At 37.0% G+C, this 17,058-nt stretch overlaps 1 protein-coding gene across 12 annotated transcripts in view; it reads left to right on the top strand.

The window, feature by feature from the left end:
* Positions 1 to 6,150: 6,150 nt before the first annotated feature.
* HEPACAM2 (HEPACAM family member 2) overlaps positions 6,151 to 17,058 on the top strand; it is a 41,871-nt gene continuing 30,963 nt past the window's right edge. For 9 of the 12 annotated variants that reach the window (XR_004923887.2, XM_036113290.2, XM_036113286.2 and 6 more), the window contains exons 1-3: positions 6,151 to 6,236; positions 12,566 to 12,919; positions 16,725 to 17,009. Coding sequence is in view for 11 of the 12 variants with exons in the window: in XM_036113290.2 (XP_035969183.1) it covers positions 6,158 to 6,236; positions 12,566 to 12,919; positions 16,725 to 17,009 (718 nt within the window). In the remaining variant the exon portion in view is untranslated. Of the gene's footprint in view, positions 6,237 to 12,525; positions 12,920 to 16,724; positions 17,010 to 17,058 lie in introns of those variants that run through there. The other 3 variants (XM_078059266.1, XM_036113287.2, XM_036113294.2) reach the window with 2 other exon arrangements.

The raw sequence follows: 17,058 nt of genomic DNA, 5'->3' as shown, positions 1-17,058 counted from the left end.
TTCCTGCGCTGAGCATGCTGGGCATTGTAGTTTTCCGGCCGCCGCGGACACCGGCAATGAAGAGACGAGGACAGCTCAGGTACTACATTTCCCAGGAAGCAAAATAGCGGACGCTTCAGTTAAGCCAGCAAATCTTGTTGCTCTGAGTGACCACGGCGACCGCCAGTCTTTACGGAGGTACTTGCTCTTGGTCACCCCGCTTCGGTAAGGCGAAAACCTAACTCATAGCTGACCAGGCATTGAGCGACAGGAGCAAGCCCTGAGAAGACCGTATATAAACCGGACTGACGTGATTTCCCCCTCACAGTGTAGTGGAGGAAACCCAACCTGGTCCAGAGAGGCGGGGTGGGAGGACGTGAGACTGACGTGACAGGATCTCAAGGAAAGGCACTCCCAGAAGTGACCTGAGAACCTGGGACTCTGCAGCTGGTTCCGGGCTTTGGCCTGAGGAAAGGTGTGGTCCAATAGGCAGCTGTCCAAGGTTAGGGCTGTTCTTTCTCAGTCTTGACATCCACTGCAAAAAAATAAAACCGCATCTGATCTAAGGCAAGTCGAGATAGAAAATATAACAATAATAAGTATACATGACACTTTAAAGTTCTCATTTCAGCTCTTAGCAGTTTAGTTAAATTGAGGAAAGTAATAGGAGAGGTGTTAGGCGTTTGATTTAAGAAAGAACTGTCCAGGGGCGCCTGGCTGGCTCAGTCAAGCATGCGACTCTTGATCTCAGGGTTGTGAGTTCGAGTTCCCTGTTGGGTGAAAAGATTATTTAAAAAATAAAATCTCTAAAAAGAAGGAAAGAGAAAAGAAAGAACTTTCCAATTATGAGAATACTAGGGGGAAAAAAGCAATCCAGAGTTAACAACAGGTAGCATTTATTGAGCTTACTACATGTCAAGAACTCTGCTAAAAGCCTCACATATATTATCTCATTTATCCACACAAACATCCTATGGGGTTGTACAATTATCCCCAATTTATTTTTTTCTTTTATTTTTTTCAATTATCCCCATTTTATTTATTTTTTTTTTAAAGATTTATTTATTTATTTATTTATTTGACAGAGAGAGAGATAGCCAGAGCAGGAACACAAGCAGGGGGAGTGGGAGAGGGAGAAGCAGGCTTCCCGCCGAGCAGGGAGCCCGATGTGGGACTAGATCCCAGGACCCTGGGACCATGACCTGAGCCGAAGGCAGACGCTTAACGACTGAGCCACCCAGGCGCCCCAATTATCCCCATTTTAAAGATGAGGAAACTAAGGTATGGAGAAACGAAGTAACGTGTCTAAGATTACTGCAACATACAAACAGAAACTGAAGGAGTGATTATTCGGATGTTGTTTCAAGTAAGAGTTTCATGTATGGTGTTGAAGAGTGAGTCATGAAGTATGGTACCAATAATTTTTTAAAATTTACATTTAATTAATGTTTATTAGAAAACCTGTGAGTTCAGAAATATTTCCTAGGACAACTGAAAAAGTGTTGAAGTGTGCCAAACTAATGAAAAATACTAGGTAAACCATAGTACGGGTGGTAGAAAGATATGGCAAAAATAATAAAAGTAGTTTGCAAATAACTGAAGCTTAGAGGACATTATATAGAGGTTATTTCCAATTCTGAAATTCTATCATTTGACCTCTGAGTCTTGCCTTTCCCTTTGTCTCATTTTTACAAATGAGGTTGTAATATTTGACCTAAGATTTTGTAAGGATAAATGAGATGATGTAGTTGAATACCAATTTATAAATGGTAAAGCACCTTACAATTATGAAGAATTATAGTCACAAGTCTGCCTAGTTTGCTGCTCCAACAGAACCACTTTGTGCATACTTCTATCATTGTGCTTAACAGTTGCTTTTGAAATTACATGTTTACCTATATGCTTCTCTGTTATTTCTAACCCCATAAAAAATTCCAGGCACTTTTGGGCAATCCTAGTTTAGTTCATTCTTTACCTGCTCTAGTCTTTATTGCCAGGCAGTTCTTATGTGAAAATAATCAATATTTAAAAGTCCTTGAAGGGGTGCCTGGGTGGCTCAGTCAGTTAAGCGTGGGACTCTTGGTTTTGGCTCAGGTTATGATCTCGGGGTCATGAGGTCAAGCCCCGTGTCAGGCTCTGTGATCAGTGCAGAGTGTGCTTGAGATTCTTTCCCCCTCACCCACCCTCCCCTCTGCTCCTCCCTCTGCTCACTCTCTCTCTCTAAAATAAATAAATAAACAAACAAATAAATAAAATCTTTTAAGAAAAGTCCCTCAAAGCATCAAAAGAAACAGAAACTGCTGACTATATTAGCATATAAAATGAAACCCAATTCAGTTTTTGATTGTTAGGCACTAGGCAACACTACACTAAACACTTTACATTAGTAACGTAGAGTTTTGGTCCTCAAGCAGTTTACAATTTAGTTGAAGAGCGTGTATTAGAGCTGATCCAAGACCAGTAGTCTCAAACCTGACCAAATGCACCTGAGGAGTATGCCATTGTTATTGTTTTCTTTTAGGTTCTTTGTTTAAGATCTTCAGTGATTCTTACAGGCAGCCAGCTCTAGCGTTTCAAATCCATTCCTTAGAAATGAGAAAATTGATCCATCTAAAGTTTCAAGGTCACACATTTTAAAATTAGAGCTTGAATTGGAACTAGAACCCAGATCCAAAACCAGAATTTCCCCCTTCATACAGTCAATACACAAAGTTACAAGTGACAAAAAAGGTTTTTTATTCCACGTATATTTTGTCTTTTTCTATCAGCCTAATTGGGGAAATTAATATTTTCTGTAACTATTTGACCCTGAAAAGTCAAGAAAGCATTAAAACTTTATTTTACCCTAATACTCTAAGTTTTAGTTTATTTCTTATAAACTAAAAATAAATGAACAATCCAGTCTTCTACAAGTTCAAAGTCTGTAACCATAATATTAAAAACATGTAAATCAGTGCTGTTGTCTAAATAAACTATATGCACATAAGGCTTATTTAGGACTTTTACATTTGCCTGAAGGCTGTTAGTGATAGGACAGAGCAACTAGCAGAAAGTTTGGATGGCCTGCCAACAAGTCTTGAGGAAAGCTTGCCGGATGATAGCCCCTTAGTAAAGGACTGCCAGCCCCATTTTTGCAGATTGAAACATCAGGGCTAAGAGTTTAAGTTGTTCTGATTCAAGACAGCAGCATTAGCAGTAAAGTACGATAAGGGCATATTCCTGATGGCCCAAACCAGAGGAACCTCTGGAAACTTAAATAAAAGCTGGTTTGATTAGGAAGATACATTTCAAATCATCCTATAAATAAATATCAAAGCAGCACAAAGTTGTGGCCTCTCCAGGATGAGGTAACTACACTTTCTGAGCAGAAAACAAAACACTTGCTGAAGGTAAAGGGGTAAGCTGGAGAGGAGCCCAGGAAGGAAGACTGCTGCATAGTCATTTAGCAGCCACATCAGTAGATCCAGGCTTCTCAGAGGCAGCACTGTAGATGTAACTATAGAGGAGTGAACACCAGCACAGGCATAGGTGATTGAGATGGCCTCGTCTAGCGGCCAGCTTTTCCCAGTAACCTGTAAACTGTAACCTTTCCTAGGATCTGTCTAATTAGAACATAAGACAGTGCTTTCTTTCCCCAGTTCTTAGTCTCCACTATTCTACATTGACTTTGGCATTGGCATTTTACCACCTTTCCAATTCTTCTTAACCATTCCAAAATATTCATATGCTACTAATAAATAATGAGTGCAGGTTTTTAAAATGCATGTAGCCAACTGCTTGCCTTATGAAACAAGACCAATCTTATAATTTAAACAAACTAGATAATAAATGTGACTTGAGAAGTGACAAAAAAGCCCGCCCCCTCCAAAAAAAAACTCCCCCCCCATACACAGCAGCTCTTTTCATTGCTTGAAATTTAATCACTATAGATATGGATTGCTTAAGTTAATCAGCCTTTTCACTTTAAATGTAAATATAACTAAGATCAATAAACAGGCTCCTGAAGAGTATAGTAGAGCAGAAACCCCCTGTAGATTACAAGTCAGCTGTGAGATATTGATGGTGGGAAATTTCTCATATAATAATAAAACACTTTAAACCGTTTTTTGCAACCATGTAAAAACTGACAACAGTTGAAGTTCTATTTTAGCATTACCTTGTATGGCTTCCTGAGTAAACATCCTGAATTCAGAAATTACTCCGGCAGGTAAGATTTTATGCATATCATCTGCCGCTAGAGGGCGCTTTGTCGTGGATGTGCCACGTAGCACTTTCCCAAGGCTTTTGTCATTTTTTCATGTTTGCCATGACATGAAAAGATCACAACTATGATTCATTTTGGCATTTATTTACATTTATTTACATAGTGTCCATTATCACCTATGTCATAAAAGAAAGGACATTTTAAAGTAACACGAATGGACATTTTAAAGTATAACACGAATTTGCCTAGGACCCAGAAAGCTTCACCATGAGCCACCACTGGGTTTGAAAAACCCTGGAAAGAGTTTATTTTAAAAATGAAATTAGAAATTAATATTGATTTAAAAGATGTGAGGGGAATCTATGCGGTATCTGTAGAATGTCTATATTACTGAATTGTGTTTTTTGCAAACCAATGTTAAAATTTATATGCGTTTCTTAACTTCAATTGAGAATCAGAAGACAGTGGCCAAGGAGCATTTGGGGTTTATTTCTTAACAAAAACGCTAGTTAAGCACCGGTGAGGTGCTAAGGATCCATAATTAATTAGAATGGTTTCTGTATTTGAGTTGCCCAGAGCAAAAATAAACATGCAAGAAAATTAATTGAGGTTAATGAGATAAGTGCTACAATAGATGTATGTCCAAGATTTAGAGATAGCACAGAGAAAGTTGTGGTATAGTAATCAGCTGGGGGGAAGCTCTTGCTGTTTTTCTGAATCATGGAGAGATTATAAAGTGACCTCTGAAGAGGCCTCAGGTTTTCCAAAAGTCACTCACTCTCTTTGCCTATAGAAGCACTTCTGGAAGAGGTGGGAGCCTTACTGCAAAAAATGTTTCCAAACCTGGATTCTAAAATAACTATCATTCCTTTTTTTTTTTTTTTTTTTACCTTTACACTTAAGGAATAGTCTTTTTTCCATTATTTAATTCCTTCAGTGAGCCTTTACTGTTAAAAATGATTTAGGCAGGAATTTTGCTGGATTTGATGCAGATTTTATTACATACTTTATGTTATATGCTTCATGTTATATATGTTTGTTATATACTTTACATAGTGGCAGCCTTAGACTAGAACCTTCTCGCAATAAATGAAATTAAATGGGAGTTAACTTATAACTTAGTAAATTAAGTGGAAGTGCTAAGACTGCCTGCTCCCATGGCAATGAAGAGGTCAGGCTGAAAAGCTGTAGCCCGGACACCACAGTAGAGATAAGAGCTTCTCTGGGCCATTGGTTTACTTCCTCTATGCTTCAGCTGTGAAAATGTGGCTTCAGATATTATCTGTTTTCATTATAATTATGCATGGTCCATGATTCACTGTCACTTGGAAACACACCTGTGGTTTGCTTTTAAAAATAACATGAATCCATAGATTCAATAAAACCATGCCAGATGTTTATAATAGAAAATAATACGTAGAAAAATACATTTTTAAAGATACTCAGGCTCTCTGTTTTGATTCTTTGGTATAACTTTTACATGTTAGTGACTTCATGATGATTTGTAGTTTTAGCAGATAGATGAAATACTTCAATTTTCATAGAAAAAGAATTTTAATTTCAAAATAATGGCATAATTTTGCATGATAGGAAACCAACTTACCTTTTTCAGGAAATTTCACAATATGCTCTCATTATGAAAGCATACTATTTTTCAATAAAGTCACCCAAAAGGATGTTTTCCTTCATGTGATTATTAATAACCAAGAATGATTCATGAGATATACTGACAATTACTGATAGTCTGATAATCACTAAGAAGCTGTTCTAAAGTCATAAGCCTGTATTCTTGCAGAGTATATAACAGGTGTTCCCACTCCCTGTGTCCTTTGTATACACATTCATTCTGTATTCAAATCACAGAAGCAAGAGACAGGATAGGGTCTGTTACCTCACTGCTAATTTCCCTAGCAAATAAACCAGCAGCTGCTGGTCCATGAACCAAGTTGCCACTGGGAAGAGGGCACTGTGTGCATGGGACAGGATGCTTTCATGGAGTCCTTCAGCAGCACAGTTGGGGGCTTTCAGTGCAAAATATACCTCCTTCTCTTAGGTAAGGCACTGCATTTCAGCTGTTGTTTGTTTTGTTTTGTTTTGTATTTTTAATTGTGGGCATAAGGTAAATATTTGCTTTAAGCTGTAGATTCACTCAGATAATTGAAGAACGGCTCAGAACCTTTTAAACAATAACACACTTTGTTCCAGTAAAGAAGCAGGAACATTTAGGAGAAATGAGGTTCAATAAACGATGATTGTGGTTTTCTTAGAACAGCAATTACTGTCAACAGTACTCATTAAGAAAGTTAAGACCTTCTAAAAACCTAATGAATTTCTTCTTTTTACAGAGTTTACATATAGATTTAATAGTCTTCAATGCATTTTATTTTGGCAAATATTCACATAGGCCATGAATTTGTGATCGTTTTTAGTGAAACCCATAACAATTTATGAAAATGGTTCTAAGTAAAAATATTGTGGTAAACTGTCAGCTCTGCTTCATTTTAAATTACCTATCATAAAATGTAGAAAAAGGTGAGGTTCCAAAGTTACAAAAAATATTGTATACACAATAGGGAGCTATTTGTGTTAAAAAGTATTATTTCTCCAAAATACCTTTAGCCTTTCTCTTTGTCCAATGGTTAGTCTTACTACATTTTTTTTCCTTGACTTTACTGTTTTCTCCTCATTCTCCTCTTCATTCTTAAAGAGTCTTTCTCCAACATTCCCACTGTTTTTGTGTCATCTTTTTTTTCACTAGGTGTTCTCTTTTTCATTCTTCCTATTTATCAGTTTTAAAAGTCAAGTTCATTTCTTGTTTTATCTATAGTCAACAGGTAGGGACTCAAAAAAGACTTTATTCTCTAAACTTTAAGAACAGATTAGCTAAATAAGCAATTTAAGTCTTAGCCTTTTGCAGTAGCTTAGAGCCTTGCTTTCACTGGTATTTTTTGTTATAGTTTTCATTGTAAATGTGATTATTATTCAAATTTATATGTAATGTTGTATATAATCCCATGTATTTGAAATGTTCAGTTTGTAATTTTTTCTAAAAACTGAGTTTCCCATAGTTGGTGATTGTTTTACGTTGTCAAATTCAAGCCTATATAGATTTTTAGTTTTTGAAATTTTTAGAAAAAATCAACAAGTACCATTACTGACTTTTTATCTTTGTGCATTTTTCTGAGCTCTGAAAGTATCCTGTGTGTCAGTGCCCCCACTTATTTTTAATTTTATAACAACAGGCATGCTGTCATTTCATAAGTAATATTTTTGAAGCTGGCTTTAAGAAGAACTTAAAAACAATTTATTTGAGGAATTTGACTAAAATAAAATTAAAATTACTAATACATAGAAATAGATAGCATGTTCCTAAGTAGTTAAAATGGTTATCCCTTAAGTCTTTCTAACACAAAATCACTTTTCTCCATTGATAGTGTGTTGTAAAGATCATATGTAATGTGGAAATCTCTTTGTTTTTAAAATATTGGATATCTGATTTTTTTTCTTTTTGAAAAAAAAAATCTTAAAAATTTTGAAGCCCAAAATGTAGTTTGTAAAGGCTATTCAAAGTACAACTTCATAGTTTCTATTTTCTCTAAAGATGCAGGAGTTTATTTTCAGTCAACAATAGTTGTGTTATGCTTGCTAATATCATACATGATAAAGGGGAAGTAAATGCCAACTATTTTAAGGTACAGCTAGAGGTCACTTTGTGAAGTCTGATGTTTATATTCAATACAGTGAAACTGGTCTAGGGAGTCTTTTGTTTCTGGAATATAGATAAATTTTACAGTATGACTTCAAGTGTTTCTAAACACTGGACATTCGTTTATAGTGCTGTTAGACAGTTTAAGGGAGTCTCTAAAAGGGAGATTATTGCTATAATGTTGTATGTTAATTATTAATATTTCTTCAAGTTAATGTAATGCCTTATATGCAAAAAGTCTAAGAATTTTTCTTTTTTATATTTAAAAAGTAGGTATTACTGACTCTAATACTAAAATTGAATTTTTATTTAAGTCCAATTATTTGGAATATCAAAAGGAAATTAAATTTCATCAATTTTTAAAATTTATTTTCTTAAGGTTTATTTGTTCACGCAGAGGTTGACTTCCTAAAATCAATAGTTTTAGTTCTTTAGGTTTTCTCATACAACTAGAAAAGAGAGCTTGAAAAATTCTCAAAATGAAACTAATTTTTTTAAAGTTAATACAGTACCGTATGAGAGCATAGATTTACCACATCTGTAGTGCAAAATACAACAGTGAAAAAAAGAGTGTGTTCTTAAGATGTAGAGGAGGTATCTAATCATCTGTTTATTCACCAAAGTTCACTACAAGTAAGGATTGCATCATATCAATAGGTTCTTTCCTGCAAAATGAAAAAATTTTAGTAGCTGAGATAAGATACTCTATAAAGAAAATTACAATCTTTGCTGATATTCTTATAACTTGCTATCTATAATTTATCTGATAAAATGGTATAGGCAATCTAAGGAAAGAGCTATTGTAATAGCTGTGCTCTCTCTCACTGTCATACGTATATTTGAAAAAGCACATATATTTGAAAAAAAATTAAATGATATGATTTCATATGATTTGGTATTATAAACATTGAATACATTCAGAGATATTGATAGCAATGTATTATTTAAGGCATTATTACATGACACCATTTCTGAAATAGCCCAAAGAACTAGTTCACCCCACTTAAACAATTATTGTAAGTGCCATATAAAATGTTATTTTCTTCTAAAGTAGTTCATTATTCCTGGGCTGCAATATTTGTATTGTATTTAACTGTGCATTTAATAAAATTTGCTTCCCATAACTTCAATCATAGACTTTCCAATCAGTCTTTTCATGCTTAAGATTCAACATTCTGATTCAAGATCCAAAAGTCACCAACATTTCTATTCTAGTCATGCTAGCACTACATAGTAGTAAAGTGCCTCCCAACCATTTTCTGACTACTAAAATCTTAGTTAATCTTTAAACTATAACTACCAAAAAAAAAAAAAAAGGTAGATGAAAAACAGTTCTTCCCCTTTTCCAAAAAATAAAACAAAAGGGAAAAAAAGACCCTAAACAAGGACTTATGACTTCCCCAAACAAGAACAGATTGGCCGGAATTGCATTCAGGCCATCTATATCTATAGCTCACTGTCAAAGGCAACTACCGAGTTTTAAGTCAACAGCCATGAAACTTTTTCCAGAGCATTCTCAAGGCAATGATGTAGATTCCCACCATCCCCCATGGTTCCTTGGTAAAAAAACACAGAGTCGCTGCCTTACTAAAGGACATCCAGGGATTGTGGCTTAAGTGGACTAAAACCTGAGACTCAATACTTCAAAATTCTGTGGGCCCTTTCAATTAAATATGGGCCTTTCACCTTTAAAAGTAAGGTAGCTGCTACCCTGAGAAAAGCACCTCAGGATGTCAAGAACAAACATAAATAGTAGAGAGAGACTTAGACCTCATCTAATATTACCCTCCTTTCACACATGAGAAAACTGAGGTCCAGAGAATTAGAATGACTTTTCTAAGGCCACTTAACTGGCCAATCATCATTTTATCCCAAGGGTGTGTCCTTTACTAAGACCTTGCATTTCATCAATTTTTAACTTTATCAAAGTGTCAAATACAGAAATCTCTCTGCAAATTTAGAGATTAGGTTCCTAAAATCTCTTATTTCAAGGCAATTTGCAAGTGATGAATTTAATGACTAAATGGTGACAGTAGGACAAGGAAGTCCAAGATCAACAGTGAACTGTGAAACCTCATAAATACTTTCATATTCACTGAAATATAAAAGGAGACAGCAACACACTTCATAAATACAGTGAAAATTATGTTTGATGTATCTTAAGTTAGTAATAATGGGTATTAAAAAACAAGTTTTTATTTATTGCTTACCAGGAATTTTTCCAGAGCTTCCTATCCCCAATTTCAATGAAAAGCATGTAGATGCATGTTGTTTTGTGCAGATAACACATATGCTAAGAGGAATCTTTTCCTTTACTGGTCCCTCATCCAAATGCCCAATGTGTTTCTCAGTCTGTGGCTTGAAGAACTTTACTCTCTTCTGTTGGCCCCTGTTTCACATATCACAGACATTACTAGGTTTAAGTCCTAGATTTACCTTCTCTTCTTTTTTCTCTCTTTTATGATTTCCTTGCAGAAACCACTACTCCTTTTCTGCAATCCATTTTATCTCTGCTTTAGAATTCCCAGCACGAGTTCCTTCTTTTTCTAATGATTCAAACTAGGAACAACTACAAATTTAACATTCTTGCACTTGCCAGAAAAGAAAACAGAAGCAAATCCTCATACCTTTGTAACTCCTTTGTTATGAACCAAATCACTAAAATGAATGTACAGTACAGCCCATTATCAGGAAAAAAAATTACAGAGTCCATCACAAATACACACAGAGCCCAAGGAAACTATAAGACACATATTTATTTTGCCCATAGAGTCACCTAATTCTCAGTCCATACGGTCAGTTTCAGGTGAACATCTGGGAGTTCCTTCTCCCTCTAACCTCCTGTGATCTTCATCTTTTTGCTTTCTCCTGAGTTTTTCTCTAACTTATCTGCCAGACCCAGGTCTCACTCTCTACTAATAGCTAACTGAGGACCAAAATGATGGAAATCTTTACTCTCACCTCCAGCCTGGAAAGTAAGAGAGAGATTTGCTGTTGGTAGAATTTGATTCCTCTTAGTGGCAGACTACATCTTTCAGTTTCTCCAAAGAAATCATCACACAAACAGACCTTTATACCTTTCCTTTCCTAATATTGATGGCCTTTTATAACATCACTTAGATAAAGCTTAAAGACCCTCTTTCTAGTAGGGATGAAAAGGGAAAGCACTTAAAGAAAATAAACATTTTTATATGAGAAAATTAAAATTGTAAGGTATCTCTATTTGTGCCCAAATTTCTATTTTTTCTTACCTAGGATTTTTTTTTTATTCCACGTTCACTCATCTGTATTTGGCTTCATCAAGTTTTCTCTTTCTAGTGGATCATTTCAGTAGCTACAAACATACTGTTTAGCATCCATCCAAAGAAATAGAGAAGAAAGAAAAGAACATTTTTCTGCTCCCCTTCACAGCAGAACTCCCCAGAAGTATTGTCTATACTCACTGTCTACAGTTTCCATTCTTTCTTTTTTCCCTCAATGTTTAAAATACTTCACATTTAAATTCCTCCCATTCTCTCCCCATTTCAAATGTTCATATGCTGTCGGTAGTATCTTGCTCCTTTTTAAAATGATGCCAAAGCAAATAGTTTTTAATTAGGATTCAAGCAACATGGTAGTCTGAACTAAGGAGGAGTCTCTTCTTAATTGCAAATACATAGAAGTGCTAAATAAAAACTTAAAATATATATCATGGCTCAAGGTAAAGGTATGGAAATCTCCAGGTGCCAGAAAATAGGAAGAAACCTGCAGACATAGCAGTGAGTGCATGGGTCCAAACAACACAGGCAGGCAGGAGGCTGGGAGCCAGGGCCATGCGTTGGGCAGAGCTCCATGGCCCAAGGCCCTCCAGGCTCTCATTCTGTCTTAAACCCACATTAATCATGCTTTCATGCCCAGTATATCCTTTCAGTATTGCCCCATGGATGTCAAATGGGTATCTCAAATGAACATGTCCAAAACTGACTCCTAATCTGCCCCACAAAAATCTCTTCTCCCCAGTCTTCCCCATGGTTAATTTATTAGTTGCCCATTAATAAATGACAACCATTCTTCCATTTGATCAGGTCAACAACCTTAGAATCATTCTTGACTCTTCTTTGTTTCTTGTATTTCACCCCAATGTGTCATCAAATCCTATTAGCACCACCAGCCTTTCTCACAATATCTTTTACTACCACACTTGTCCATGTGACAAGCCTTTGGCTAAAGAGGAAAACTTCCAATAATGGTCTAGTAAGCCATTGCGGAAGACTTTGGAGAGAGATTCTGAGGAGGAAGTAACTCCTCAGTGTTTCTCAAATCACAGAGTTTAATTGGGATATGATATGATTCAAACACAATTTCATAATTTTTCCGGGTTTCATTGGACTTTAGAATTAACAATCTTTCCCAGTTCTCTTTTTCCCATTATTCTTTAACAGCCATAGATAATAACTTCTGCTTTTCCTTTTCATCTTGCCTTTAAAGAAGCCATTCAATCAACATAGTCTTGGGTGGAGTTTTTAAAATGCAGAAGGTTTAAGAGACAAATATTTACCTCTGCAGGTACTAGAATGCTCAGTACCTAGAAGCCTCTCTCCTTTGTAAGCATTATCACCCGATCAGGTTCTCTCTGTATTGCCCCTTAGATTGTGAAATGTGGTTCAGGGTCATTACAACTTTCCTTTCCTTTGTAGCAGGCGCTTGCTCAGGGCTGAAAGTGACAGTGCCCTCACACACCGTTCATGGCATCAGGGGCCAGGCCCTCTACCTCCCTGTGCACTATGGATTCCACACTGTGGCATCAGACATCCAGATCATATGGCTGTTTGAGAGACCCCACACAATGCCCAAATACTTACTGGGCTCCGTGAACAAGTCTGTGGTTCCTGACTTGGAATACCAACACAAGTTCACCATGATGCCGCCCAACGCGTCTCTGCTCATCAACCCATTGCAGTTCACTGATGAAGGCAATTACATCGTGAAGGTCAACATTCAGGGAAATGGAACTCTATCAGCTAGTCAGAAGATACAAGTGACCGTTGATGGTGAGTCCACTATAAGTGACCTGGGCCGCAGGGAGCATGGCAGTTAGTAACAGCTCAGGAGATTAGACTACCTGGGCTTTAGGTCCTGGCTATGCAACTTTGGGCAGATTAATTAACCCTCAAAACCTCAGTGTTTTGGGGCGCCTGGGTGGCTCAGTTGGTTACGCATATGCCTTCAGCTCACGTCATGATCCTGGAGTCCCAGGATCAAGCCCCAAGTTGGGCTCCCTGCTCACTGGGGAGCCTGCTTCTCCCTCTCCCTCTGCTGCTTCCCCTGTCTGTGCTCTCTCTCTCTCTCTGTCAAATAAATAAAATCTTAAAAAAAAAAAAAAAACCTCAGTGTTTCATGGCACAAATTCCATTATATATCTCACAAAGCTTTCTGAATATTAAATAAGACATGCATGTAAAGTACATGCATAGTGGCCAACGAAAGGTAATCAAGCAATAAGCAGAACTTAATTTGTTTGCCTGGAAACTATCAAGGATAAAGTTGCTGATACAGTAAGATGGAGGAATTTTTTTTCCTCAGTATCAGAACACACCCTGGGAAGAGCCCTGTTTTTGTCACATGAAGACTTTTATTTTGATACACTGTTTGGGGGAGGATGAGACTTGCTCAAGGACTGTACTTAAGGAACAGTAGAAGTTGCTGGAAATGTCCTCTGAGGGATTATGGAGTCAGCTAAATTTCAGACCTTTATTTTCCTTATTGAGGTATATAAGTAGCATGCCTTAAATATACTATGTCCAAACCCCAACTTCTGATTTTCCCCTTAAACCTGATTATTTAACAGGTTATTACTTAAAATTTTCTCCATTTTAGTAAATACCAACTCCATTCCATCAGTTGCTCAGGCCAAAACTTTGCCATCACCATTGACCCCCTCTTTCTCTCACACCCCACATCCAGTCCACAAGTTATCAGTCAGCTTTACCTTCAAAATAGTGTTCAGTCACTTCTTACCACCCCCTCTACCTCTTCTCTCAACCCCACCACCAGCTCTGAACTGGACTATCCCTAATAGCCTGCTACCCGGTCTCCTGCTTCTACTCCCACCTCCTGCAGCTTTAAACCCTCCCATGACTTTCTATCTCACTTAAAATAAGAGCCAGAGTACTAACAATGTCCTACAAGGCCCCACATGATCCCTCCCAGCATACCCAGCATCTCTCTGACCCCATTTCCTACCTTCCTCACCCCTCACTCACTCTGTTGTGACCACACTGGCCTCCTAGCTTTTCCTAGAATAGGCCAAACACACTTATACCTCAGGGCCTTTGTACTTGCTATTCAGTCTACCTAGACTGCTTTTCTCCTAGATAATAGCATGGTTCCCTGCCCTATTTCCTTTAGGTCTCAGCCAAAATGTCACTTTATCTGTGAAGGTTTTCCTGACCACGTTATAAAGTATAGCCTCATTCCCCCAAACAGAGAGACAAAGAAAGAGAGAGAGAGATTCCCCCAAACAAATATATAGAGAGAGTTACTATCTATCTTGAGTTCTGTTTTATTCTTTTCACAGCACTTATTTCCACCTGGATATATTATATATATTTATTTGATTATTTTTTCTCTCCCACACCTAGAATATGAGGTCCATGGGAGCAGGGACTTTGTATTGTTTGCTGCTTTGTCCTCAGTTCCTAAAAGCCGATGCTGGCCTTTAGTAGGCACTCAGTAAGTGTGTGTGGAGTAAATGAGTGGAGACCAGAAAAGCTGAGGGAAGCGAAAGCAGAGGATATGGAAGCAGATGCCCATAGAGCAACTGTGAAAAGAGAAAAGGAGAAAATGTTCATGAAATTCTCCTGGGTAGTATCCTATCTCTCCCCAAAACTTAATGGAATATTCATTACATTTTAATATCTAGTAAAATTGGGTCTGTTTGGCAAAATGCAACTAAAAAGTCTTAATAGGGCTTAAGGCCTATGTAAAATATCTTCCTGGGAAACTTCCACATGTGAGTCACACTCTTTAAGGCAGGTATATGATCACAGCCTATTCTGATTGGTTCTCCCCATAAAAGACCTTCGACATTACTTCTTTCCCATACCAGATCTGTTTCCACACAGAGAGATATTTGAAACATAAGCTTTTCCTGTGTAATAAATGTACACAACTCATTTTTTCTTTTTAAATCATAATAATGTAAACAAAAGCTATTCTACATCCTTTGTTCTTGCCAGGGACTCTAAAAGATTAAATTGAACGAACAAGTTGATTGTACCCATCTTAAGAAAAACTGAAGGCTTCAGAACTACTTAGGTCCCCTGCAAATTATTTCAGTTTCCTTTTTTCTTATTTTTCATTTTCTCCTATATTCCCTGGGCTGAAGGACTGGGTCTGTTTATTCCCCAATGCACATTTTTCCATGTAGGAAAATGAGTGCATGAGTCAAGAGGAATTTACCTTCAGAGATGCATCAACCCCAATTTAAAGCCTGATAGGAAATTGAAATCTAAATATCTGAGCCAATCATTTCTCACTTATCTATCATCTCACTCTCTGTGTGTCCTGTGATGATGCATAGAAGGAAATTATTAAACATATATCTCTCCAAAATGCAGGAGAGAAACATTGCCAGATATAAAGCCCTCTTCATTTTGTCACTGACTGCTGTGTAACTCTGGTCAAGTCACTGTCCTTTATCAAACAGAACTGAGAACGTCAAAGATTAATGAAGTTTGCTGAAAATATTTGTGGATACTTATATAATTTCAACCCTTACCCAATAATTTTACAGTTAAAACTCAGGGAGGAAATATTTACTCATTCTTGGAGATTTCTTCATTTGACAAATAGCATCATGTACCAGATTCATGAGATATAACTATTTTCCTATTACTTGAAATTCCAACGGGAATTACTATTGGATTTGTCTTTTATATCTCTAATGGGATGTAATCACAATAACACATTTTATCCTGTTTTCAAATTGTTTTGTTTTGTTTTGTTTTTAAGATTTTATTTATTTATTTGACAGAGAGAGACACAGAGAGAGGGAACACAAGCAGGGGGAGGGGGGAGTGGGAGAGGGAGAAGCAGGCCTCCCGCAGAGCAGGGAGCCCAATGCGGGGCTCGATCCCAGGACTCTGGGATCATGACCTGAGCCGAAGGCAGACACTTAACGACTGAGCCACCCAGGCGCCCCTCCTGTTTTCAAATTGAATCAGTGTTGAAATGTAGGCTTTGGTTTGTAAAGTGGCTAACATAATGTTGCAATTGCACAGCAATTAAAACATATAATTAGTTCACTTACCTAAAAAGAAAAGTAAGTGGTGAAAATGTGATTCTCTAAAACTTTCCCTCAATATTCCACAAGTGTAATATATATGAGCTTTATATTTTACAGATGGTGGATAAAAATTTAGGTTCATCTACCCCAAGCAGCTATTCTTGGGACATTAGAACAAATCAAGAGAGGGGAATGCCATGTAAACTTTGCCTGTGAGAGTATACCTTTATGATGTGGGAAAAGGCACAATGAACAGGAAATAAGGAAGTTGGTGTTCTCTACACTAACTGCATTATCTATAAAGTAAAGGTTTTCATTAGAAAATCCTTGAAAAGTACATTCTAGAATTTTGGTTATCTCTGCTATAAATGATATTTTTATATTTTTATCATTTTGCATTTTCCATTGATTATTTTTTATTCTCTTCTTTATTTTCTGAACTGTGTACATCTATAAAAATGTAAAATTTTAGAATCATTTCCCCAGGATTTGACGTTTGAAAGACCACACAGACTTGTATTATAATTCCGTGGTGGCAAAAACCATTTCTATCTCTTTTGATATTGCAGATCCTATCACAAAACCAGTTGTACAGACTCAGCCTTCCTCTGGAGCTGTGGAGTATGTGGGGAACATGACCCTGACATGCCTCGTGGAAGGGGGCACCCGGCTGGTTTACCAGTGGCTAAAAAATGAAAGGCCTGTCCACACCAGCTCCACCACCTCCTTTTCTCTGCAAAACAATACCCTTCATATTGCTCCAGTGACCAAAGAAGATATTGGGAATTACAGTTGCCTGGTGAAGAACCCTGTCAGTGAGATGGAAAGTGACATCATTATGCCTACCATATATTGTAAGTTTTTAAAAATATGTATATTCATGACTTTTCTTCTGGGAAGTTT

The sequence above is a fragment of the Halichoerus grypus genome, chromosome 12 (assembly GCF_964656455.1).
Source record: "Halichoerus grypus chromosome 12, mHalGry1.hap1.1, whole genome shotgun sequence".
NCBI classification, from domain to species: domain Eukaryota; kingdom Metazoa; phylum Chordata; class Mammalia; order Carnivora; family Phocidae; genus Halichoerus; species Halichoerus grypus.
The sequence above is the reverse complement of the archived record's forward strand: the minus strand, read 5'-3'. Positions and strand labels throughout refer to the sequence as shown.